At 43.2% G+C, this 27,750-nt stretch overlaps 2 protein-coding genes across 9 annotated transcripts in view; one reads left to right on the forward strand and one right to left on the reverse strand.

The window, feature by feature from the left end:
* LOC133244038 (P antigen family member 5-like) overlaps window positions 1–20,451 on the forward strand; it is a 120,050-nt gene extending 99,599 nt beyond the window's left edge. For 2 of the 8 annotated variants that reach the window (XM_061410703.1, XM_061410706.1), the window contains exons 5-8: window positions 16,120–16,199; window positions 16,677–16,815; window positions 17,234–17,359; window positions 17,481–18,484. In XM_061410703.1, the coding sequence (XP_061266687.1) occupies window positions 16,120–16,199; window positions 16,677–16,815; window positions 17,234–17,359; window positions 17,481–17,512 (377 nt within the window). In that variant the 3' untranslated portion in view covers window positions 17,513–18,484. Of the gene's footprint in view, window positions 1–16,119; window positions 16,200–16,676; window positions 16,816–17,233; window positions 17,360–17,480; window positions 18,488–20,338 lie in introns of those variants that run through there. The other 6 variants (XM_061410705.1, XM_061410704.1, XM_061410707.1 and 3 more) reach the window with 6 other exon arrangements.
* Window positions 20,452–21,455: 1,004 nt separating this feature from the next.
* Window positions 21,456–27,750, reverse strand: part of LOC133244039 (P antigen family member 3-like) — a 62,439-nt gene continuing 56,144 nt past the window's right edge. The window contains exon 6 of the mRNA XM_061410714.1: window positions 21,456–21,507. Within this exon, the coding sequence (XP_061266698.1) occupies window positions 21,498–21,507 (10 nt within the window). The 3' untranslated portion in view covers window positions 21,456–21,497. The remainder of the gene's footprint in view (window positions 21,508–27,750) is intronic.

Below are 27,750 nucleotides of genomic sequence, written 5' to 3' on the forward strand. Positions count from 1 at the left end.
ATTGTATATATTTAATGTGTACAATTTGATGAGTTTGGACATATGCAAACAATGATACTATTATCACCACAATCAAAGTAATAGACATACCCAACACCTCCTAAACTTTCCGTGTGTCCCTTTAGTTTTGCTTTATGTTAGACTGTGTGTGTGTGTGTAGTGAGAACACAATATTAGATTAACTCTCAACAAATTTTGGGGCTACCCAGGTGGCTCAGTGATAAAGTATTCACCTGCCAGTGCAGGAGATGCAGGAAATGGGTGTTTGATACCTAGATCAGCAAAATCCACTAAGGGGAGGAAATGGCAACCCATTCCAGTATTCTTGCCTGGAGAATGCCATGGACAGAGGAGCCTGGTAGTCATGACTCAAGAGAATTGGCACACACTTGGCATGTATGCATAAGCACTTATAAGGTGCCATTTCACTTCATCTTCACTAGGACCCTTGAAGAAAACCCTTTCACCCCTGCAGGACCAGATGCTCCTCTCAGAGACCCTCTCCTTTTCCTTCCAGCTCCACAGGAACTGCCCCGGGCTCCTGGTCAGGGTCTGAATTTTATCTGGATCCTGAACAGATTTTTCAGTTCGGTCCTCACAGGGACTTTATGACAGACCATGCGTGTGGGTAGGAGACAGGTGTCCTGCAAAATGCAGGGAGCAGGCAGGGTCTTGAGGGGATCGTCTGAGGGAGCGTGGGTGCTTGGTGAGAGGACACAAAAGGGGTGAGGCCCTGTGAGTAGGACTGGGGGAGTGGCTAAAGAGGCCCCTGAGCAGGGAGGGGAGGCCTGGTGGAAAGGGAGGGGAGGGGTGGGAATTGGGGGAGAGAGAGGAATTTTGGCAACTGTCCCCAGGAGATGGACTCTGGAAAATGACTGAGGTGATTAGAGGGATGTAAGGGAATTGTCATAGGCACAGTGATGGGAAATCGTCTCCTCGCTCCAGAATTCAGTAGTTCAGAGTGGGTGCTGCTATAGAGAGGACCGGTCCCTGGAGCTTCTGCTGTGGATCTGGAATTCACTTTGAACCTCCAGTGGGGCAGGATACAAAGTTATCATGGCCAGAGTTGACCAGGGTGGGGTTACGGCCATTCTCAGGACCCAGACATGGGAAATCAATTTCTGAACCCCTCAGCTCTAAGACACACCACGCCTCTGGAATGAACCTGCCTTCCTCAGGATGACATGCTGGTGACTGCGGGCTGCAGGAATTGCAAGACTGGAGGCCTGTCTCCCTTGAGGTTGACTGAACAGAGACTCAGTGCAAATGCCCACTCAGTAGCCCAGAGGCAAAGATGTGGGGCTCTGTGTCCCAGGGTGCAGACTGTAGGCTCTGGGGGAGGGGTGTGCAGCCACTGAGGTAAATGGGAGCTATTAGCTAGAGTAGTGTCCACTTAAAGAAACACATACAACAGAAGAGTTGTGAGTTTAGGTTGAATTGGGGGGCTCCTGGAGACTATAGCCAGGGACACAGCTCCTCTGTTAGCTCTGAGAACACTGCTCTGGGGATTTAACAGTGAAGGCAATATGAGTTTTGCCTAGGAAATACATAAAGTCTAGCATGAATACTGGCAAAAGATTACTGTGAAACACAGAGATCAGACATCACAAGTTAATCATTTTCATGCTTTTGTGTGGGAGGGCAAGAATCTGGGGTCACTGAACCTTTTCCTGAGGTAGGCGTGGGACTAAATAAGGGCCAGTTTGTCCAAAGCACAGTGTGCCTCTTCCTGTTTGTCACCCAGAATTCCTTCAGATTGCAGTGTCATTCAGGAACCACAGAGGTTACAAGTTAACCCTGTAGAACTGGCTGTGAGCAATGCTGTTTCTCTTAGGGATCCTAATTCATCCAAGGCCACAGTTGGAATTTCTGAGCTGGAGTGCATCTGTGTCCTCAGGTGTGACCTATTAGAGCTGTTTTGGGTTGGTGTCCAGAATGAGCAGTCTGAACTGTTTGCAGATTTCTGTCCCAGGTCATGAAATCTCAAAACTATTTGGGGGGGGTCTTTGTCCAGAGGATTGGGCCTCTCAGCTGTTCGTGTATTTACATATGAGAATAGTTTTAAGAGGAAGACTGGAGGGTCCCCACTGTCACGGGTCTTAGAAGTAGGCCTGTGATGTCACATTTGCTAAGATTTCTACCATGCCTCTGCACAGAGATAAAAGCTTGGGGCCCCATCCTCAGAGAGGGTAATAATGCGCAGTGCACAGAAGCCCAGGTAATCCTGTTAAGAACAATACTTGCTGATATGACTACCACCCTTGATAGGGGCCCTGTGACAGAAACTCTGTACACACACTCCCTTGGTCCATCTGCCCAACCCACAACAAGGAGGGCACCGTTAGCAGATGGGAGCCCAAGGCCCTGTGCAAATGGAAGGTCTCAGGTCATGAGGAGGGCGGGAATTGGATGTAAGCTTGGGCTCCTTGGAGGAGGCAGGGAAGAATCAGCACAACCCTGGCCAGGTAGTGGGGGAGGGGGGCATTTTCACAGGGCTGGAAGGACCCTATGACTGACTCACTGTCAGGATATGTCTCTGTGTCTCCCCATGACACACCTAGCTTCTTACCTGATTTGTGGCATGTAATCTTCACATTCCCTGGGGACATGGTATGGGAAGGTACAGAGGTGAGCCTCCAAGCAGCTGGGGAGAAATCTCACATTCACCAATTTGCATGAGGTTCTACCACAAATGCAGAGATCCCTACCTCTCTTTCCCCCATTAATGGAGTCATTGGCAGTGAGATCAGCAGGAGGGCAGTCTGGGCAGGATAGGTTTTGAGGGACCCTGTGTACAGCATGTGCCTCCCCAGGAATGGAGCATGTCCTTGTCTTGATGGGCAGAGGCCCCTGATGTGGATGAAGGGAGCATGATTAAGGCCCAGTGCCAGGAGCCAGTGTAAGGAACTCTACCCTTGGTAAAGGTCATGAGGAAGCAGGCTCGGCATACACAAAGGCGGGATCGAGCCTCAGGAGTCCCCCTGGAAATTCTCGAGCATCTACCCCCAAAACCAGAGTCTGCCTACTTTACTGCTTTGTGCTCTCACCTACACCTCTGACTTTACGGGGGCTATCCCCCACCACCATCTCTCTCCTGAATAGGTTCTTCAGGCCACATGTGATTGTTCAAAGCCTCACAACTGTGAGAGGCATGAGATGTTCTAAACTGTCTAAATACAGATTCCTTTGAGCAGTTAAAAGATTGATTAGAAATTGTATTGGTGAAGGGTTTTTCACTTGTTGGGCCAATGTTTGCTGCTAAGTCTCCATATCCCTTACCTTCTGTGTCCCTGGCAGTGTATTAATTAATATCATTGGTGTAAGTAATAGCTTTAATGTTTGTAACCTTGGACCCTTGAGTTAATTCTTTTTCTTGTTATAGCCCACCACACCTTTGCCCAATAGGAATGCAACTTTATCTAATGCTTTTAGAGGGTGGCGCCTGACTAATCACTTTTAGAGAAAAATAAGTTTTCTGAAGCAAGGGTCTTAAAATGTTAACAGGCCTCCGGGCCAGAAGATGATGCAAATCACCTAAACTTTTGCATATGACAAGTTTGCAAGAAGAAAGCCTGGCTTACTGCATGACTCTACCCCTTCCCCCATTATCCTCTGTGCATAACTTAAGGTATAAAAACTACTTTGGAAAATAAAGTGCGGGCCTTGTTCACCGAAACTTGGTCTCCCCATGTCATTCTTTCTCTCACCTTCTGGCTTAATTATTCAGCCTCTTTGCTCCACTGAATTTCCTCACAGAGCTATCCTTATTTAACCACTCTTTATATCCTTAATTAACATTTAATTAAGCAATTGTTTCCTGATCCGCGCCGATGCCGTCCCCGCTTCGAATTCCCTGGACCACCGGGGCTGGACCCCGGCAGCCCAGGCCATGGGCAACTGAGTCATTCCCTAGAGAGAGTCCCTGGGGAGGAGCTTCTTTTCTCCTATAGAGAAAATGTACTGTACATCATCCAGTAGCAGGGCTTGGGCTAACTAAGTGAGGACAGTTTAGTGCCAGAAGTAGTCTCTCCGTCCCTGTCTAATGCTCCAGCTTTGTCTTTCTCCCTGCCATCTCTGTGCCTCTTATATCATCTCTCTTTGCCTTTGCAAGACTCAGTGTGGCCTCACTCACTCCAAGAGGGTCTTTGCCCTGTCTCTCCTGAGGGTATCATCTGTTGACAAGAATGTTCACTGGGAGCAGGAGGAGGCATTCCCCTTGAGTGTAGGGGATTCCAGGAAAAGCATGCTCAGCTGCAGAAGGGGTGGGGAAGGGTTTTTCTTCAAATCAACCAAGAGCTCCTCAACAATCATGTGCGATCTGGGCCTCGGAAAGAAGCCTGGGGACTTCTCTGACAAGAACCCTCCTGTGGTTCAAGTCAACATCCTCCCAATGGCCAGAAGGCCCAAGGGACCTGGCCCTCATCACTTCTGTCACCCAATCTCCTCGCTCTCCCTCCATCATGCTGTGCCTGTCACATTGCCCTGCTCACTGTTTTCATACACACTACACAGGGTTCTAATCCCCAGCTTTTCCACTGGCCTTACCTCTGTCTAGGATACTTTTCTCCCGGATAGGCATATCTCCTCTAGGCTTTTGTTCAAATGTCACAATCTTAGAACTTCCCTGACCACTCTTTCTAGATATCATCCCCTCTCTCTGTTTCACTATCCCGATTTAATGTTAATCATGGCAGTTACAAACACCTGATACATTACTTGTATTTGGGGACCACATGATCCTAACAGAATGTAAGCTCCATGAGGAAAAGGTTGATTTTCTCTTTCCTAACAGAGTTGTGCTTGACACATACTTTGGAGAGAATGAATGAATGATGGAATGAATACACAAATTTAAACTTGCTGAGAGAGGCATAGCTAGACAGGCTGAGGATCCTGCTAGGGAACATATTCAGGGATGACAAGATGGTGACAAAGCCATGGTCTTTCTCTCACCTACGTGGTGGTGTCCTTGGGTCCCCTCGGAGTTGACCCCTTTCCTAACACAATGGAAGGTCCTGTTGTCTCTTCCACATATTACTCGCAGTCAGTGACAGAGGGCTTACCCACGCCAGGCATGCAGATCCCAGTGGGAAGCTTTATCTATCCTGCCCCTTGGGGGACTGCGGCTGGCTTTCCCCCATGAGACCTATTCTGTATTGAACAGGAAAGCACAAACAAGCACAATGCCCAGCACAGATAAAATGCTTTCAGTGTTCTCTGTTAGACAATGATCCCCATAGAGATGTAATCTTCAGTTTATGAAGACTTTTTTCTGAGTTCAAAATTGCCGCAATCTGTGGGGTTTTCCCCCTAACCTTGCCCTTCTGCCCTTTACGGATTCTCCTGGAATGGCCCACGGGCATCTACATCTGCTGTTCCCCAATCCCACCAGCAAGGGGCACGGGAGATGAAACAGTTCTGTCCTGGGATGTACCACTGAGGAGTAGCGGTAAGATCACCCACTCTGAAAGGTACCATTGGGAGAGGGCGTGTGACAACAGAGAGAGGGTTCCCTTACACCAAGTCAGGCATGGACCACAGTTCCCTGCGGCGGCACTCACGGCGCCACTGGGTCCATCGCCATTCGCTCCTCTTCATCTTCCCACTGCTTTTGAATCCGAATGGACACAGGTATTAAGGGGAAACTTTCTTCGGCTCTTTTTCAACTCCACCCCTTCGTTGGTGGGACCACTACGGAGCGAGAGACTGGCTGTCGGTTTGGGTGTGGAGTCAGGGAAGCGTTCTGGGCAGTGATTGGCCACCGCGTGATTGCAGGCAGTGTGGTCACAGAACAGGCACTGAGGGCGAGAGGCGCCTGTATAAGCGTGCGCCTGAGTTGGCATGCGCGACTTTTCAGAGCAAACAATTTTCCTCCGCGTTTTATTGCTTTTCCAGAAGGGGTCTAATAGGTGCCCTGGTTAGTGGCGAGGTTTGGCGCACTGGCTGGCTGTGCATGGTGATGGCGTTTCAGTCTTGTTCAGCTCTCGCTCAGTCTGTGACAGCGCAAGGTCATTCACACAAATGCATGCAACTCATGTCCAGGGAGAGGTCCCTGAGTTTGGTGTCTCTCCCTGGAGAATAACCTGTATCTGGCAGCTTGGGATCGTGTATAGCTATGTGTGACAACACAGGTGCTGCTTGGGTACATTTGATCTCCATGAGCCTTTGGGCGGGGTTGTGAGTGATGGGATATTTGATCTCAGTGGATTTTTCGAGCCATAATACAAAGCCTCTAGGATGTGTGTCTGTATACCAGGATGTGAATCTTTGGAGCTTGCTGGCTTTTCAGTCCCTGGGTTTGAGATCTCTGTGTAGGCATCTGCACCCTGAATGTGAGATCACTGAGCTTTTGATTCTGGGTCCGAAGTTGTGATGCCTCTGTGCTGCTTTAAGGATGGGTCAGTGTAAAGGTGTAAACTATCAGCTGCTTGGGGATCTATGCACAGGTTGAAAGTTTTTCATTTGCCTGGGAACTTTATCTTAAGGTTATATGGTGTTCTTGAGTTATTAAAACTTCTGTCTTTCTGTTTAGGGGGCTTTGTGTTAAGTCGGTAAGTGTCTCAGTGGTTTGGGAGTCAGTCTCCATGATGTGAAGTATCTGTGCAGTTCTCGTTTGTTTCTGTCTGGAAGACTTTGGTCTGTTTGGAGGGTCTTTGTCACAGTGTGTATGGTTATGGTCTCAGTTGTGTTTGAGGGTCTGAGAAGAGTTGTGCACTCTCTGTGCAGAGATTCAGTGAGCTCTTTTTGGTGTCTCTGGGTATCTATCTGAGCTGTTTGGAATCTTTGTGTTAGATATAAAACCTCTTATGTTCTTGGCTGTGAGGTCTCTGTCTGGGAACTGAGGATTTGGAAGCTGGCAGATATGATTCTGAAGCCTGGAACCTGACATGCTGACTGTGTTGTTGAGTGTGTCACTTGTCTCCTGAAATCTCAGTTTGTATCATAATTAATACAATGGGGCCAGTGCCCATCTTGGAGGGTACCTGTGCATGTTAGTAATGTGTGTAAAGGGCCTGGCTCCAGACTGTCCTTCAGCAAATGTTTTCTGAGCTCCTGCCATAGACCTGAGCACTATTGGAGGAGTTTGGGACAGGACAAAACCAACCAAGTCTCTCATTTCGTAGACTCGGTGGTCAGTAAATAATCTAGGGTGGCAGGCACTATGAAGAAAGATATTGCTAGATCAGGGGAAAAGGTGTATGTAGGTATGATGTTATTATTTTATTCGAGATAATGAGGGAAAGACTCCCTGAAAGATGTCAAGTAAGCAGAGATCTGGAGGAAGTAAGGGAGCAGGCTGTGGGGTTACCTAAGGGAAGAGCATTCCATGCAGAAGGAACAATAAATGCAACAGTCCTGGCATGGAAATCTACTTGGCATGCTCCTGAATCCTGTGATGTGCTGTGTTTGGCACATAGCTCTCATTGAAAGGGGCCTGGTGCTGCTATTTCTGTGTCTCCCCCAGTTTGTGGTCTTCTGCATTTCTTAGATGAAGGACTCAAGGCTCCAACATGTGCCCTGCACCTTCTCTCCTACCTAAACTTGAAATTAGAGTGAAACCTTCTGGTCCATCATGAGAGACAGAGAGCTTCAGTGTAGCAGCTACAGGGATGATAGCATCCACGCTGAATGTCAGCCAAGCAGCGGAATCAGTTATAATCATGGGATTATGAGGCATGGGAATCACGCCTCATAATATTGCTCCTCTTGATGGAGGGCAGGACTTAAGAAGGAGAAAGGAAATGGGGCAAAGGAGAGAGGCAGGAAGGGGAAGCTGGAGGACAATGAGAAAGAAAACGAGTGGTTTCATCACATTGCTTGGATTTGGCCCAATTCACCTTGATGAAATGATTGGATTAGGAAATGTGGAATCTATAACCTATTTCTTTCCTGATATTGGTAAATTTTGTCTTTAGTTATCTTTTTTTTTTTAATTCTTATGGATGGAAACTTATGAATTCATATTGACCTTTTGAAAGAGCCAGCTTTGGGTTTTGTTGATTATCTGTATATTTTTTCTAATATCTGTTCCGATCTCTATTTTCCTTATTTTGCTGACAGTCTCACTACCAAAGGGGTTTAATAAGGTCCCTGAGAGTTTCCCAAGTATAGTGAAATCTCACAGATTCTAGGGCACTGTTGTAGCCACACTGAGTGAGATTTACTGAGTGTAGATCATGGAATCTGAACTTTTTAAAAGAATTCCTCAGTTCTGATTGACATGGACAACTTGTCTAGGCACTACCGGAGCAGAGGCATAGTCTTATTTTGCCTGCGGCCAGGCTCTGTTTCTATTGAGAGCATGTGACAGGGGTTTCCTGCCTTCTCTGATGCACAAACCCAAGACCTCCAGTCTAGGAGACTCACTGACATGCTGTCTGCTGTTCTGAGGAGGCTCTTGTTTGTAGACCATCATTTCTACAAAACATCCTGATGCCAGTCTTGTCAAGACTCCATTTGAAAGATTTCTGAAGAAATCAGATTTCCATTTAGTGTGCATTTCTATGATGTAAAATCAATTTTTTTTTATGTGGTAGCTGTTATTGTACATATTTTGCTGTAGCTGTTGGATCTTAGCCTTGACTGAATAAATAAATACACCCAGAGTTTTCCACGGTGCATCCAGACCTGTGGCTCCCTTACTGCTGGGCGACACTGAACAAGTTACGTAGTGCCTCTGTGCCTCATTCCTCTTTTAACCACGTGAAAACACTAGCTTCGAGTAAATTTAACTACTTCATGGGGCAGTGTAGACCACTGACCGTGTTAAGACATGAGAAATTGTCAGGACAGTATGTGCCATATGGTATGTTCCAAGTCAATTCTAACTGTTGTCATTACTGTTGTTAATATTATTGCTGTTCCACATTTCCCTGGAAATTGTTCCGGAGACACAGTGTCAAGACCACCTTTGACACACTGCACGGACCTTGGACTATCATTTCAGGCCTTTCAGGGCCTCAAGAATGGAGTGTATGAGGTATGAGGGGGGGGGTTTGGTTTGGTTTTGTTTTTTTTAGCACAATGAGTATCCCCCTCTTCTTATGGGGATATTGTGAAGCTTAGAGGAAATATTTGGGTTTCATCATGTGCTCGTATGAAAAAGTTTAGTGAATATTCTATGTGAAGTTAGGCGTCTAATGACCTCTTCATAGGATTTGCACCATGACAGGAAAGCAAGTGGTCACTGGACAGTTATAGAACATGAGTATATAAATTTTAAAAAACATTGCCCAGGGAAATTAAAAGGCCTTTTATCAAGTCTAATTCTCAATCAAATTCTGAAGATCTGAATCTGATGAAGATATGAAAATGTTAAGAGTCAAACAATCATCAGTAATGCTTTATTTCTTGTGTGGTTTTCACATTTCCAGTTTTGTTGTGTTTCTTATTTCTTCCACTAATACGCATGATTGCTTAATCCAAGGGTGATGATACGGATATTTTCTGAGGTAAATAATGAGGAGATATTCAGCTGTGTTTTGGGATGGAGAGTCTGAAGACAGGGGCACAGATCAGAGACGACACAGATCAGTTGGGATTGGGGAGGTAAAAGCATGGGGGCAGGGACAGGGGCATATGAGTACAAGCAGAAACGGAAGTGAAGAGAGACAAGAAGAAAAGCTCACACTTCTGGATCGTGCTTAGCTCTCCAAATATACACAATGTACATATGTACTCCATATGTACTCAAATGTCTTTGAGTACTCATAGGAAGACTGTAAGGTGAGCATTTTTAATGCTATCATCCCTTTCTGCAGTTGAGGAACAGAGACACACAGACGTCAATGGGTGAATGAATTTGCAAAAAGTCACCTAGCTGGCAAGAGCTGAGTCAGATTGGTGCCCAGGCCAGAGAGAAACAGACAGGCGTGGTATCTGACTCCCAGTCTGGAATACAGTGCAGTGTCTACTCTACTGTGGGTCAGAAGGCAGATCAACATGTCCATCTGCATGAAACACTACGATGGATCTGCATATGGATTGAACACAGTTTCTCCTAAGTGCATGAAAGTCCATGGGGTGTCATGTCAACATGCAAAGATCACAGAGAACAGTTCCTAGTCCATAGCAAGCTCTAAACATGTATTTGCCAAGACAGATATTAGTGGAGCACCCTCATCATTCTGGAAAGTAGCATAACCATAGAAATAATATAATGATAAACAGAACAACAAATACAATATCATGAAGACATTACCTCGCCCATCTCCTAATTTTCTTAAATGCAGATTCGACCTGAAAGGCCATGTATTAAATTTTTTTTCTTTTAAGTGTGACATTCTAGATAATTTCGAAATAACATTTTATTAGTATTTTTATTTGTTGTATCTTCATTGTTACATAGGCAGTTTTTCTATGATAATTGAAAGATGGACTTTTTGAAAACTCGTTCTCTTCAGGTATCTTGAGGTTTCAGCATAAAAAGTTGTATTGGTATCCATGCCAGGTGAAAACCCAATCAGCACACTGAAGTCAGAAGTATGATTTTTGGTACAGTAGGTAGGGGCCTATAGGGGAGGAGAGAGGTCCTGAAGGAAGGTTAGCTAAGCCTGCAAGTGATGTGAAAACAGTCACTGATTCTATAGGCCCAAAGAAAACAACAACTCACAGGTCCCTAGGAAGACACTGGTGTTCCTTCCACATAAGTGTCTGTGTTAGGACTTTGAGACCATTGCTCTTTTGGCTCCCATGATGCACTGGGGCAGCTGGTGACACTTATAACACAGTCCTGCTTTGACTCAGGCTGTGGGTGAGAGTCACAGCCTCCCCTGCAGCACCGCCCCTTTTGTGGGTGATCTGGAGCCCTTTTTGTGATGTCTGGGAGTCGACAGATTCTGACAGGAAACGAGGAAGAAAATACATAGCACAGGGGGTACATGCACCGTCCTTGATAGAGATGCAGCTGCAGCTTGTTACAGTAACCAGTTGGGGATGAGAAGAGTTTGATTTGGTGACTCAAAGAAGAAATGTGGAAGTGAACTCAATGCAAAGGGAGAAAACATATTAAGAGGGGCTAAACAGCTACGATTCCCATTTCTGTAGCAGGCAGGGTGCTCCATTACTGTTGTGAGAAGGCTCCATGCTCTGAGCTCTGGGAGGGAGTGATGAGTGTTCTAAGGACCCGCCATCAACCCTAAGCAGGGGGCGCTGAGTGTGTAAAGACATAAGTCTCAGCCTTCAGCACTGACAGACACAGAAACTTCTTAGCCCTGTTGAAAGTGGGGCTGTGGCACGTTCAGTTCATTTCAGTTCAGTCCCTCAGTCGTGTCTGACTCTTTGCGACCCCATGAATTGCAGCACGCCAGGCCTCCCTGTCCATCACCAACTCCCGGAGTTCACCCAGACTCATGTCCATCGAGTCAGTGATGCCATTCAGCCATCTCATCCTCTGTCGTCCCCTTCTCCTCCTGCCCCCAATCCCTCCCAGCATCAGAGTCTTTTTCAATGTGTCAACTCTTCGCAAGAGGTGGCCAAAGTACTGGAGTTTCAGCTTTAGCATCATTCCTTCCAAAGAAATCCCAGGGCTAATCTCCTTCAGAATGGACTGGTTGCATCTCCTTGCAGTCCAAGGGACTCTCAAGAGTCTTCTCCAACACCACAGTTCAAAAGCATCAATTCTTCAGCGCAGGGAAACGCAAAGGTAAGGTGGTGGTGGTTGTTCGTTTTCAGTCACTTGGTCGTGTACCACTCTTTTCAGGAGACCCCATGGACTGTAGCACCCCAGGCTCTTCTGTCCTCCACTATCTGCCATAGTTTGTTCAAATTCCTGTCCGAGGGATTCTCAAGTGTCTTCTCCAGCACCACAAACCAAAAGCGTCAATTCTTTGTCACTCAGCCTTCTTAATGATCAAACTCACACATTTGTACATGACTACTGAAAAAGCCATAGTTTTGACTATACGGATCTTTGTCTGTAAAGTGATGTCTCTGCTTTATACTATGCTGTCTAGGTTTGACATGGGCTTCCTTGGTGGCTCAGTGGTAAGGAATTTGCCTCATGGTTGTACCTATGGCTGATTCTTGTTGTTGTTTAACAGAAAACAAAAAAATTCTGTAAAGCAATTATCCTTCAATTAAAAAATAAAGTGGCAAGAAAAAAAAAAAGAATCTCCCTGCAATGCATGGGATGCAGGAGTCATGAGTTTCACCCCTGGGCTGGGAAGATGCCCTGCCATGCCCCATGGGAGGAGGGCATGGCAATCCACTAAAGTATTCTCGCCTGGAGAATCCCATGGACAGTGGCACCTGGCAGGCTACGGTCCATGGGGTCATAAAGAGTCAGACACAACGAAGCAATGAGCATGCATGCATACTATCTTTGTCATGGTTGTTCTTCCAAGGATCAAGTGTCTAATTTCATGGCAGCAATCACCATGCACGATGATTTTGGAGCCTCCAAAATTAAATCTGTCCATGTATCCACTGCGCCCCTTCTGTTTTCCGTGAAATGATAGGACTGGATGCCATAATCTTATATTTTTGAATGTTGACTTTTAAGCCAGGCTTTTCACTCTCCTCTTTCACCCTCATCAAGAGGTTCTTTAGATCTTCTTCAGTTCCTGCCATTAAACTGCTATGATCTGCACATCTGAGCTTCTTGATATTTCTGCCAGCAACCTTGATTCCAGCTTGTGAGTCATCCAGCCCAGCATTTCCCATGATGTGTTCTGTATGTAAGTTGAATAAGCAGGGTGACTCTATACAACCTTGTCTTACTCCTTTCACAATTTTGAACCAGTCCGTTGTTCCATGTTTTATTCTGTTACTTCTTAACCCTCATACAGGTTTCTCAGGAGACAGGTCAGCTAGTCTGGTACTCCCATCTCTAAGAATTTCCCACAGTTTGTTGTGATCCACACAGTCAGAAGCCTTGAGGTAGTCTAGTCAACGAAGCAGAAGTAGATGTGTTTCTGGAATTCCCTTGCTTTCCCCATGATCTAATGAAGGTTGCAATTTGATCTCTTGTTTCTCTGCCTCTTCAAAACCAGCTTGTATATCTGGAAGTTCTCGTTCCATATACTGTTGAAGTCTAGCTTGAAGGAGTCTACTAACTGGAGGCTTCAGAAATATGGGACAATCTAAGCTTGAGAAATTGGAGGGTATGAATGAAGCCCAATAAGAGAGACAAGAAGAGGATTCTCTACTTTCCATGATGTTAGCAAGATGGGCAAGGGCTAGACCATACCTTCAAGTTCTTGTGTAGGACAGTAGGCTTTATCTAGAAAGTCATAAACAGTTCTGCAACTGTAAGAGAGGGAAGGAGAGGGTGGTGGGTGGGAGACAGGCACCCTGAGTGGATGTGAGAGACCCATTAGAAGGGGGTTGACAATTAAATGGAGGGGAGCTTTGGACTAGAGCAGATGTGGTGGACATGGGGAAAAGTCGATGCATTAGACATTTTCAAAGTAAAATGGACAGAACTCAGCAAGAATATTGACTTGAGGTGAAGGAGATGGAATTGTAAACTTGGTGAAGACCAAGTTTCTGTGTCCTATCATAAGGGTACAAAGGTGTCTTGGGGAGTCCTGGAAGTTGGCCAGGTCTGGGAAGAATTTCAAATAAGATTTTTATGTTTATGAGCTCAAGGTCTAGATGGATACAATAACCAGTATTTACATACTTAAAAGATCCTTTTTTAAAAAACTGAGAAGTATTGAGATATAATTTATATACTATAGAAGTCAATGCTTTAAAGCATTACCGTTTGTCAAGTTTTGACATATGCATACCATTGTGTAAATGCTACCACAAAAAAATGTAGAAAACGTCCCATTGGTTTAAAAATGCTCCCTTGGGTTATTTGCATTCAGACTCCTTCCTCCACTCCTATACCCTGGCAACCACAGGTATCTTTCTCTGCCTATAGTTGTGCTTTTCCAGAAATCCATTGACATGAAATCATATAATACATAGCTTTCTGTGTCTGACATCTCTCACTGGCACAGCTGAGATGCATCCTTGCTGTTACATGCATTAGTAGTTCCTTTTTAAATGACTGTGTAGTGTTCTTTTGTACGAGTATTCTCTTTTGTTTTTCTTTCATCTTTATACCAGTTGTTGAATAGTTGGGCTGTTTCTAGTTTTGGCTATTAGGAGTACGTGAGTAGAATATTTGAGTAAAGGTCCTTGTGTGTACATGTTTTCCTTTCTCTTGGGTAAAATTAAAACTCCTAGTAAGTACGAAAATTCCTGCTATAATAGAATAAGAAGAATGTGCTACTGGAGAAGAGTGCAGAAATAGCTACAGAAGGAATGAAAAGGCTAAGCCAAAGTGGAAACAACACCGAGCTGTGGATGTGTCTGGTGGTGAAAGTGAAGTCCGATGCTAAAGGAACAATACTGTATAGGAACCAGAGGTATATTCAGAGAAACTAGTTACCAGTTCAGAGATTTAAATGTGCAGTGCACCAAGCAAAAAGTGGAAACAGAGGCATCTATTTATGTACTTATTCCATGGAAGTGAGTAAAGCCATTGGGAGTATGACGGAAAACCCAGAAGCAGAGAAGGAAATGGTTCATCAGAGCGTGTATTAAAATAGGTATTAAAAAACGTAATATCTATTTCTGTCATGACTGTCTTTCTGAGACACATTCTCCACTAAGGGTAACCTGGGACTACCTATCACCAGAGGTTGTGGATGCATAAGAAAGATTGCACTGGAAGGAAAAAAATATAGTCTTCAAGCCCCTTTCTCATCCTCCAGAGACGCTGCGGTTCCAGGACTCTACCCCAATGGCGGGAAAACAGAAACCTGCACTGCTACTGCTAAGTCACTTCAGTAGTGTCCGACTCTGTGCGACCCCATAGACGGCAGCCCACCAGGCTCCCCCGTCCCTGGGATTCTCCAGGCAAGAACACTGGAGTGGGTTGCCATTTCCTTCTCCAATTGCATGAGAGTGAAAAATGAAAGTGAAGTTGCTCAGTCGTGTTCTACTCTTAGCGACCCCATGGACTGTGTAGCCCACCAGGCTCCTGCATCCATTGGATTTTCCAGGCAAGAGTACTAGAGTGGGGTGCCATTGCCTTCTCTGGCAACCTGCACTGCACACATCCAACTCAGTGAGCATGCGCAGTGTGTGCGTGCACATCCGTTGCTGCGCATGCGCCTTGGTGCGCATACGCCTTCCTGAGCGATGTGTGAGGAGCGTTGGGCCTGAGACGGGTCTGTTTATTCAGTCCCGGTTCTTTCTCACTACTTGAGACTCACCAAGTAGGTTCACAGATCTGTCCTGTCTGGAATTTAAGTGTGTGTGCGTGTGAGGGAGAGCCAGTGAGTTTCGCGCTGGTCGGGCAGTGCCATCTAGGGCCTTTGAGGAGGAAGGCCCTCAAGGTAGTCATCTTTCTCCTCCCAAGTGTTGCGACGCCATACTTCTTGCCTTGGTGGCGGGAGAGGAAGGGCAGTGGGCAGAGGAGGGCAGGGGGTAGGATGATGGTGGGGGGAGACTTGGGGGTGCTATTTGAGATATTTGGTTCACTGGGGCCCTGGAACTGACGACAGAGCACAGAATCTGGGGCCGGCAGTGGGACCTGGGCAGGGGGCGGGGTGGCGATCTAAGGAAAGGCCTAGAAACCGGACCGCAGTGGGGTTGTGACTGTATCATGGATTTTGTGGTAAGGTGCCAAGAGAGAGTGGACCGGTTGCTCTGTATGCAGCCTCACCTCAGCCCCAGACACTGAGAAAATCGCCATAGTCAGGCTGTAAAGACTGAGCCTTTCTTCGTGTTCCAACTGAATTCCAAGGGAGTTGGGGAAAATAGGTCTGGTGAATAGGAGTGTGACATGAGCAGTAGTCCTGAGCTTTTGAATTCCTAGCAGTATTTCACTAAAGATCTTCATGATGGAGAAGTCTGTTGTGAAATCAAAGGTCCTCCCGAAAATTCAGCCTTCTTGTGTACCTTAAGGTGATTTCTCTGCCGGCTTTGCAAAGACACAAATGGCTTTGCAAGCGACTGTATTTGGTGTAATTGAAATGCATGTACACTCATACTTAACCAGAGTTTTCTTTCGAAAGTATTCTCACATTAAAAAAAAATAAGTCAACATATGGTCGTAAAGTGATCAAATATAGCTGTACTCTTAAATACATTTTCTAAATCACTGTATTCTGCTTTCAGGGAGAAATATGAGTGGGCAAGTGGCATCAACATTGGGACCTACAAAGCAAGATTGCTCCCAGGTGGATGAACCTGTGGTTGTGAGTACCTTACCATTTGATGTTTTCCATTAGCACAAGTTTATTTTTGGGAAAATGATGTTAAGTAGTACAGATGCAGTGATAAAGGTCTTCCATGCTGATAAAGGGTGAGAATTTGTCTTAGTAAGGAACATTAATCCAGATATATTATAGTCTGGCATTGCCTGGATGAGTATACTGTTAAATTCCCTGGAAATGTGCCCAGTGACTCCCTCCTCCTGATTATTAACAACAGACTGCATGCTTCCATCCCAACATAGATTTAAATAACTTCCAAAGTCTTCCTGGGTAACTCTTATGGGAGCTAACTCATCTCTGTGGGAAGAGTAACATTATTAAAAGTAAGTACATAGAATTGTGTTGGGAAAATGTTGTTAGGTTTATTTATGTTCAGATATATCTATGAATATTATGTATATTTATGCTATTAGATGTATTAACTACAAAAAGGTTTTATTTGCATGCACACTCTACTAGGACCAGCAGCCCAGTGTTGAGCAACTTCAACAAGAGAAACCGCCAGCTGAGATTCAGGATATCACACCTACAAAGGAGGAAGTACATGGAGAGAATCCTGTGAATCGTGATGACAAAGAGGAGAAGGATCCCTTTGAAGGTAAAATGTATCTGTGAGTCATGCCTTTAGACATAACCAGTAAGAAGAGGAAAGGAAACATTAGAAAAGGACTTCAGACAGTCCCTAAAAAACTGAGGAGAGTATAGTTTGCAGGTCAGTGTGGTCGCTCAAATTTTCCCTTGTTTTCAAGACAAAGAGAAGGGGGCAACTAAGTTGTCTGAGGACAACCCTGGAAAAGGAAAATGGTAATAACATTCGCAAATTCTGCTTTCCTTTTTCTCCAGCAAAACATTCCCGGAATAATGCTCCTGAGGTTCTTATTCATCACATTTTTAGCATACTAACCTAAGGCTTTTAGTTCATAACACCGAGGGAATGAATATCATCATTCCCTTGTTTACACTCAATGCTTTTCAGTGTGTTTATACTGTATATAATTGATGCATTTTTTTTAAAGATTCTGGCCTGGAAGCTGATCTCCAGCAGTTGGCTCTGGCAAAGACTGGGGGTGAAGGTGGAGATGGTCCTGATGTCAGGGAGGAGTTTGCATCAAATACAGAGCCTGTTGAAATGCCAGAAGCAGGTATGTCATCCATTCAGAAAGTAATTTATGTGGTTTCTGTTTTTCAGAATATTATATCTTTACTAATATAGAGGGAACATTACTATTATTTTAATAATAGAGTTCACATATTCTTTGAAAGATAGTTCAGACCCCAGATGCCTGAGTGCCTGACTTACAGACTTTCAAATAAAGAAACAGACAGGATCAAAGCCATATCAAAATGAAACTAGGAAACCGTTTTCTTCTCTTGAGTATAACTACTTTAAGCAACAGCTAATAATTTTCAGGTTCTTTTATAATTTCTGCTTGTAGCCAATATGGAATGCATTTGTAATAAATATCAGTTTATTTGAAATATGCTTAGGCATCCAAGTAGGTTCTAGTACCAGCTTTAGCATAATGTGTGTGATTCTGTGTAATCCCTTAACTTCTAAACTCAGCTTTACTCATGTAAGTTGTGAATTCAGAACAGATACACGCAGATGCTGATTTTTCAATGCTAATTTTTGCATTCTCTGATTCTCTTTGATGGAATGCATACAAGAATACCCTGTTTTCTATGATGTATTTATCATAAAATGTCATCTTGAGTCAAATTATAACAGGGGGATTGAGATTTCATTTTCTGACGGGGGACACATGTACACCTGTGGCTGATTCATGTCAATGTATGGCAAAACCCACCAGAATATTGTAATTAGCCTCCAATTAAAATCAATTAATTAATTTTTTAAAAAAAGAAAATGAGCCAACATTCTGCTTGATGTTTGTTAAATTCTCTCAAATTCTGAATTCTCTAGCTCTTAAAAAAACAGTTGCATTTTAAATCCTTTCCCCAGGGAATCATGAAATGACTGAATAATAAAATGGCCAAAGACAGTCCAGTTTCCTATTTCTGTGGCTGATCAAGTTGAGAGAGTGCATTTAGTCAGTGATATTCAAGGCAGGTGTGAGTAAGATACATATGCTAAGCACACTAACTGCCCCCAGGTTTGGTCTTTTTTTGGGGAAGGAGGTTGCTTATTTCAATTGGAGGATCATTACTTTACAATACTATGATGGTTTTGCCATACACCCCACTCTCGCTCTTAAAGAACTAATAAAAATCTGAGCCTCATGATATAATCGTCTCTGACCATATCAAGTATGTTATTTTTCTTCTTTGATAGATGAGTTTAAAAAGTTTTGAAGGCCAAAGATTATAACTCTAGTTCTTCCCGCATAATCAACTTAGTATCTTTCACATACATGTTTTCCAAATTGCTGACAATGAATTGCATGGTTCTGATTTTAAAGGAAGAACTTCATAGTTAGGGAAGAATTTACTGTGTATTAGCCTTCTAAATATTTTCACTTTACATTTTTGTTCCATTCCATTAGAACATTTAGACAAAAATACAACTTTCAGACTACGTTCAAGTAACTACAGAACATGATTAAAATGTTCTCATAGAAAAATCTTAGTCTAAATATGTGTGTATTTAAAAAGAAAAATACATAAATTACAAGGTACATAAATATAAAATCCTACATCCAACATAAAAGGTAAGAAAAAGAGCAACAGAATAAGCCTACGGGAAAAAGAAAAAGATACTCAGTAAAAGACAGGTATGAATTGTTAGGAAGAGGAAAATAAACTCAACTAATAAATAAAGACAATGTGTTAGTTTACATAATTTTTTAATATATATATACACACACACATTTTTTAATATTCTTTTCCGTTGTGATTTATCACAGGAGATTGGACATTAGTTCCCTATGCTGTATAGTAGGACCTTGTTGTTTATCCATTCTGAATGTAATGGTTTGTATCTGCCAATCCCAAACTGCCAGTCCATTCCTCTCAGTTTACATAATTGTGAAGAAAATGGACAAAGCCCAAGTACACATAATTAGAAATATGAACAAGACACTAACAGTTAGTATATTACAGAATTAAAACAGAGTATAATCTGGAACTCAAATATTTTCAGAATATTGATGAAATAGTAGGGTAGAAAAACAAATATTTAACATACCCCACAGTAACTAAATAACTAAACATCACAAATACCGTGGATGAACTTTTGAAATTGGTCAGAGTTTTCTCTCAAAAGCCATTATCATTTAGAAACCAAAAAATCTGCTTTTCCAGATTTTCTTTCTCTCTTCCTACTTGCTTTTCTCTCTCACTCATACTCCCTCTTGCTCTCCCTTTTCTTCTCTCCTTTTTTTCTTTCTTTTTTTTTTTTTTGGTGTGGCTGTGAGAAACAGTCCTATTTCTGCTTCACATTTTGATGTCACCATGTCGTCAGTGATAGTAATGACTTAAAATTAGTGTCACCATATAATTTATTATACCAACTTGAATGCTTCCCAGGGTGAAAAGAAACATTTAGAATTACATGAGGGCCACAAGTAAAAAGGGGGACAAATGTTTAACCAACTTAAAACAACCATATCAACCATTTAGAACAAATGAAAATGTCTACAGTTTTTCACAGTAGAGAAGAAATGTAATACTGGCCATTTTATTTACTTCACATAAGCAGTAACAGAGAGAACAACTGTTTATCTATCCTATATTTGGAATATTATTTCAAACCAGTGCATTTAAATGATACTTTTTTGGGATTTTTTGTTTCAGTTTTTGTGTATTTTGTTCTCCTCAGGGTGCTTTTTGTTGGTAGATATTTTACTAAATGTGTACACAGTTTTGCCTTCTACTGAAAACTACCTTCTGATAGGTTCCATTGATTTCATTTGTTCTGAACTCAATGTCCTTCTTTTCTTGTATAACTAGGAAGAGTAGTGTGTTTTTAAAAATACTGGTAATATGCTTGAAAAGTCTATAAAATCTCTAGAGAGGATTAACTGAAGGTAAGCCAAAGGGTCGCCCTTAGTGTTCCTGTTTTAGTCCATTTTATAAAACTACAACTGCAGTGAACTTTGTATACCTCTCCTGTCATCGAAATAAAGTTGTGCTAAGTGACTTTTTAAATGTTTGTATTATAGGTGAAGGGCAGTCATTTGCTTGAAAGAAGATAAACTGAAACCATCTATGCTGTTCTTATGTTGTGTATTTGACTGTTAAAGTTCTGTCAATAAAGTTTCCTTTTCTAATTGCACATTTTTTGTTAAATTTATCCCTGGGTATTTAATGTTATTGAAAATTCATGGTTTGTGACTTTTATTGTCTAGTTGAGGATGTATGTAGAGAGAGAATGTCTGCATATAGATTTTCTGTCCAACAATTCCTCTAAATATGCATATTAATTCCACAAATTTAAATGTAGATTATTTTTGCTTTTCAAAAGATAAAATTATATTTGAATATCAACAGTTTCTACTGGCTTGAATCTTAAACCCTTCCTCATTTTGCAGCTTTGAGCAAGCCTGGCCAGAATATTCTTGACTAAAGTAGGTGCTAATCGGCATTTATCGGAATAGGAAATGAAAAATCTTCTCCATTTCAACCTGTTTACGTTGCTTTTTTGTAGATATACTTTATCAGTGTAAGTTCCATTCTATTCCTAGTTTGCTGTCTTGAATATAGATTAATTTTCATCAAACACTTATACTGCATCAATTATAATGATCATAGAATTGTTTTCCCTACATTTTTCTATTAATGTGGTGAATTGCACTGGTAACCTTATACATTTAAACCACCCTTGCACTTCTAGAGTTAAAAAAATTGGGTCATAACATATTCTTTAGGTGTAATCTACATGTTAATGCATATACATACATATATATACCACACATAAAAAATTCATAAAAGCCTTTGGTCTTCTCTTGAATAAATGGGTTTACAAAATGTGCCACCCATATCTCATACGGTATCCCTGATGAAAGCATTGACAGAGAAACATTTTTTAAAATGTAATATGTTTGTACTGCCCTATAGAGAAATGGAATGCCAAAGCTATTGTTAAAGGTTGTAGGGAGACAGGAAAAAAAAACTGCTTTCAAATTCCATGGCAAATGGCACAGCATATCTTTCACACATTTCTGACTTGCCTTCCAAGGGTTTTTGGGTGCAGGGAGAGAGCAGCCACAAACATCTTTTCTTCTCCATGACATCCTCCACTGGCTTGATAGCAGATCTCAGAAGCCCTCCAGTTGTCTGTGTGTGTGTGTGTGTGTGTGTGTGTGTGTGTGTGTGAATCACTCAGTCATGTCTGACTCTTTGCAACCCCATGAACTGTATCCGCCAGTCTTCTCTGTCCATGGAATTCTCCAGGCAAGAATACTGGAGTGGATTGCCATTCCCTTCTCCAGAGGATCTTCCCAGCCCAGGGATCGAACCCTGGTCTCCTGCAGATTCGTTAACATTTGAGCTACAGGGAAGTCCTCCAGCTGTCTGATTCCTCCCTTGTATCCTTATTATTAACATAATAACGAAACGCTTACATCTCTGAGCCCCCATCTGCATCCTCACGCACCAAAAAATTGTATTTCTTCAACAAAGGACCTATTCAGAATTCACTCTGCTTAGCGAATAACAGAGGATTATAAATAGCACCTGTTGTGCCCTTACAGAGGTATGAAAATCCAGGTCCTAAAGGACTGAAAATGGGAGGTTCAAACCTACCTCAAATTTAAGACAAATTGAGACTTAAATTAGAGTATCCTATCTTACCAAAAAGATGTGAAAAAGCCCCTAGGTCATGGAGCTGCCTGACAAGATTAGATCCTAGCTAGAAGAAAAGGGAAAGGAATGAGGGGAACTTCGTGAGACAAAATGACTTGAGTCTTATCTGCTCTGTCTCCTTATTGGCTATGACATGACATAACTGGGCTTCCCTGGTGGCTCAGACGGTAAAGAATCAAGCTGCAGTGCTGGAGACCTGGGTTTGATCCCTGTGTTGGGAATATCTCCTGAGGAGGCCACGGCAACCCACTCCAGTATTCTTGCCTGAAGAATCCCCATGGATAGAGGTGCCTGACGGACTACAGTCCATGGGGTCGCAAAGAGTTGGACAAGACTGAGCAACTAAGCACAGCACATGACATAACTAAGAGTATCAATACTGGTTCTGACACACAACTGTGTGAAGGTGAGAAAGGTATTTACATCCTTTGGATCTGTTTCCCCATTTCTAAAATGGAAATTACAATTTTACCCTAAATATTTTTTATGAAGAATAAACAAGATAATGTGAAGTTGGCATTACACTGCAAATGGATTTGGCTTATTCTACTCCATTTTTTCATTTAAACATTTCCCTTTACAATTAACAGTTCTCTCACAAGTGATACAGATTTTGAATTTCAAGTAGACTATAAGGTTAACTTTTAAAACGAATTGGACTTCAGAAACATATTTTGTCTAAATAAATATTGATTTAGACAATATATTTATTTATATTAGCAGATTAAATAGCTGGTGTCAGACATGGCATCCATTCTAAGGTGGGTTTGTTAATGAGGACTGACAAAGCTACCCTAAGTCATAGTATGTAGTGAAAACTGTGCTCCTTGCTTTGTGTGATGACAAAGAAAATAAGCCAATACTCTGGTCACACAACATCACACAACACGAGACTCTGTCACGTAGTCAGGCAGCCAGTCCCTAAGTCACAGCGCAGGAGCTACAGGGCCTCGGGCACCACTGCAGTTGTTAGTTTGGCTTGTCACCTTCTGCGGGCTTGGCCACTAAGGAGACAATGAACCCGAATGGATTCAGATTCTACCTTACAGACAGTGCAGAAGCAATATGACCCTGGTGTCAGTTGCCTTGTCCCTAGTCCCGCGGTTTGACACTGAATTGGAAGGGCTCAGTAACAGGCACTACAGGTGGTGGGTCTCTGCCAGGAAGGAGCCCACAGTTGTGCCCTATGGCGCTGAGCAGCTCTGTAGTCCACAACTGTATCTCAAGCTGGGGCTAGGGAGACCATCCCTATGTTCAACTGAAACCAGAGGTGGATGAGTAACAACTTTGTGTCACCTCCAGCTGGATGAGGAGGCAGGTGAGAAATGGCCTCATAGCAGCTCTTCATCAGGCGGCTTATCTCCCCTTGCTGCAAGAGCAATCAGGAGGTTCTCTGCCAATACTCAAGTCAGCCTGCAGTATAGCCTTGCCTACGTAGCCTAAGTGGGGCCATGCAAGGGCACCAGGGCACCAAGACAGAGCCACACCCCTACAGTGTCTGGAACGAGACACAAGGCTTTATGTATGGTGCTACTGACTCCTACATGGAGGAGATGCTTTTCCTGTCAGTCATTAAAAATATTCCTTCATTGAGCACACACACATTGATTACTAGCATGTTTCAGGACGTGTCTGCAATACTTGAAGTAACAAGACCAGTGATGTGAGGTTGATGATGGGAATATCACACTGGTGGACCAGACAGACACATAAACAGAAAAGAAGTGCAAAGGAGAAACACAGGGAATGGACCTAAGGGAAAAGCAAAGCAAAACGGTGAGCAGGGTGGCCAAGAAGCAGGAGGAAAGCTAGAAGATAAGGTTCATTCTAAGAGTGAAAGAGGTTATATATAACACAGCCGTGCTTTGACCCAGGCTGTGGATGAGAGTCACAACCTGCCCTGCACCACTGCCCCTTTTGAGGGTGCTGTCTGGGAGTCTAGAGATTCTGAAGGGAGAGAAGGAAAATACATAGTGCAGGGGGTACGTGCACCCGCCCTGATAGAGATGCAGGTGCAGCTTGTTAGAGTTACCAGGTGGGGATGAGCGGAGGTGGATTCAGTGAGTCAAGAAGAAATGTGCAAATGAATGTAAAGGGAGAAAGCACATGGAGAAGGGGTAAACAGCTCCAACTCCCATTTCTGTACCAGGGTAGGTGCTCCATATTACTGTCGTGAGAAGGCTCCCTGGTCTGAGCTCTGGGAGGGAGTGATGAGCATTCTAAGGACCCATCATCACCTAAGCAGGGGGCACTGAGTGTGTGAAGACTTAAGTCTCAGCCTTTTACCACTGACAGACACAGAAAGCTTCTTAGCCCTGCTGAGAGTGGGGCTCTGGAAGCTTAGGGAAGCTCAAAGGTAAGGTGGAGGTGGTGATGGTTGTTCTGTCGCTCAGTCGTGTCCAACTATTTACTACCCATGGCCTGCAGCACGCCAGGCCCCTCTGTCCTCCACTATCTCCCTGAGTTTGATCAAATTAATGTCCATGGGGTTGGTGATGCTATCTAATCATCTCACCTTCTGTTGCCCCCTTCTCCTCCTCCCTTCAATCTTTTTGCATCAGGGTACTTTTCAATGAGTCAGCTATTCGCATCAGGTGGCCAAAGTATTGCAGCTTCAGCATCAGTCCTTCCAGTGAATATTCAGAGTTCATTTCCTTTAGGATTGGAGTGTTTGTTCTCCTTGCTGTCCAAGGGATTCTCAAGGCTCATCACTAGCACCACAATTCAAAAGCATCAGTTCTTTGGTACTCAGCCATCTTAATGACCCAACTCACACATCTGTACATCACTACTGGAAAAACCATAGTTTTCACTCTACAGACCTTTGTCAACAAAGTGATGGCTCTGCTTTTTAATGTTGTCTAGGTTTGTCATGGGCTTCGCCGGGGGCGCAGCAGGGAATCTGTCTGTTATGCAGCACACTTAGGAGATATGGGTTCAATCCCTGGGTCAGGAAGTTCCCCTGGTGGTGGGCATGGCAACCCACTCCAGTATTCTCATCTGGAGAATCCCCTGGACAGAGGAGCCTGGTGGGCCTCTGTCCATGGGGTGATAAAGAGCCAAGCACTACTGAAGTGCCTGAGAATGCATGCAAGCTAGGTTTGTTATACCTTTCCTTCCAAGGACCAAGCGTCTTTTAATTTCATGGCTGCAATCACCATTTGCAGTCATTTTCGAGCCCAAGAAAATGAAATGTGTCACTGCTTCCATTTCAATTCACTTCAGTCGCTCACCCATGTCCGACTCTTTGTGACCCCTCGAACCACAGCACACCAGGCCTCCCTTTCCATCACCAACTCCCGGAGTTCACCCAAACTCATGTCCATTGAGTCGGTGATGCCATCCAACCATCTCATCCTCTGTCGTCCCCTTCTCCTCCTGCCCTCAATCTTTGCCAGCATTAGGGTCTTTTCAAATGAGTCAGTTCTTTGCATCAGGTGGCCAAAATATTGGAGTTTCAGCTTCAACATCAGCCCTTCCAATGAACACCCAGGACTGATCTCCTTGAGGATGGACTGCTTCCACTTACCCCCCTTCTATTTGCCATGAAGTGATAGGACCAGATGCCATGATCTTAGTGTTTTAATAGTTGAGTTTTAAGCCAGTTTTTTCACTCTCCTCTTTCACCCGTATCCAAAGGTTCTTTAGTCGCTCTTCACTTTCTGCCATTAGAGTGGTATCATCTGTGTATCTGAGCTTGTCGCGATTTCTCCCAGCAATCTTCATTCCAGCTTTTGAGTCATCCATTCCAGCGTTTTGCATGATGTACTCTGTGTATAAGTTAAATAAGCAGCATGAGAATGTACAGCCTTGCCGTTCTCCTTCCCCAATTATGAAGCAGTCATTTGTTCCTACTCTGGTTCTAACGGGTGCTTCTTGGCCCCCATACAGGTTTCTGAGGAGACTGGTCAAGTAGTCTGGCACTGCCCTCTGTTTAAGAATTTTCTCTATTTGTTGTGATCCACACAGTCAGAGGTCTTAGCGTAATGACACAGAAATAGATGTTTTAGAAAAAGTAGATGCATTAGACGTTTACGAAGTAAAATGGACATAACTCAGCAAGAATTTGGACTTGAGGTGAGGGAGAGGGAATCATAAACATGGTTAAGACTAAGTGTCCTGTCATAAAGTACAAAACCGTCATGGTGAATTCTGGAAGTTGGCCAGGTCTGGGAAGAATTCCAAATTAGATTTTTATGTTTTTGAGCTCATGGTCTACATGGGTACAATAACCAGTATTTAAATACTTAAAATTTCCTTTTCCTTTAATAAAGTGTTGTGGTATAATTTATATACAATAAAAGCCAACACTTTAACGTATTACCATTTGTAGATTTTTGACAAATGTATAATGTGGTGTAAATGCTACCACAATAAAAAGGTATAAAACGTCTCAATGTTCAAAAATGCTCCCTTGGGGTATCTGCTATCAGACTCCTTCCTCCACTCCTGTACCCTGGCAACCACAGATACATTTCTGTGCCAACAGTTGTGCCGTTTCCAGAAATCCATTGACGTGAAATCATATAATATGTAGCCTTCTGTGTCTGGTTTCTCTCATTTGCACAGTTGAGATGCATCTTTGCTCTTACACGCATTAGTTACTTTTTTTTATTACTGTGTAGTATTCCTTTGTACAGGTATACTCTTTTGTTTTTCTTTCATCTGTATACCAGTTGTTGAATAACAGGGTTGTTTCTACGTTTGGCTATTAGGAATAAATGTGTGGAATATTTGATTGCAGCCCACTGTGTGAGCATATTTTCATTTCTTTTGGGACAACTGGCTAGGAGTAGAAATGCTGGGTCATATACAGCTTCCCAGGGAGCGCTAGTGCTGAAGAACCCATCTGCCAATGCAGGAGACTCAGGTTCAATCCCTTGCTCTGAAAGATCCCCTGGAGTAGGAAATAGCAACCCGCTCCAGTATTCTTGCCTGGAAAATTCCATGAAGAGGGGTCCTGGCAGGTTACAGTCCATGGGGCCCCAGAGAGTTAAACACGACTGAGCGACACAACACACACACATATACATGGTAATTTATGTATCTTAGAATGTAAACTGTGTCCTCTGAAGACAACATACACATGGATGTTTTTTTTTTCATTAACTGTTCTCTCAGTGTCTGCCTTCTGGTTGGATTGTTTTATCTATTTACATTTAATGTTGATACAGACTTACATCTGCCAATGTATATTTCTGTCTCATGTCATTTTGTTCTATGGTCCTCATTTTACTGCTTTCTTTTCCATTCAATGGATATTTTCTAATGTAGCATTTTAAACTCTTTACTGATTTTCCCCTACTTTTAAGTTGTTTCCTTAGCTGTATGCCACTGTAAACATCTTACTTTATCACAATTAGCTTGAAATTTACACAAATTCTAATGAGATACAAAAACATTACTCCTATATCACTCTATTCGGGTTTCCCTCTTTTCCTCATATTGTCACATATATAATAAATCTATAAAGGGTAAGCTCACTAATACACTCTTATCATTATTGTATTATATATAACATTATATGATGAAAAGCTGATATACGACAGGATGCTGCTGCTGCTGCTAAGTTGCTTCAGTCATGTCTGACTCTGTGTGACCCCATAGACGGCAGCCCACAAGGCCCCCCCGTCCCTGGGATTCTCCAGGCAAGAACACTGGAGTGGGTTGCCATTTCCTTCTCCAACACATAAAAGTGAAAAGTGAAAGTGAAGTCGCTCAGTCGCGTCTGACTCTTCGCGACCCCATGGAGTGCAGCCTACCAGGCTCC

The sequence above is a fragment of the Bos javanicus genome, unplaced genomic scaffold, assembly GCF_032452875.1.
Source record: "Bos javanicus breed banteng unplaced genomic scaffold, ARS-OSU_banteng_1.0 tig00004423_1, whole genome shotgun sequence".
In the NCBI taxonomy this organism is placed as follows: domain Eukaryota; kingdom Metazoa; phylum Chordata; class Mammalia; order Artiodactyla; family Bovidae; genus Bos; species Bos javanicus.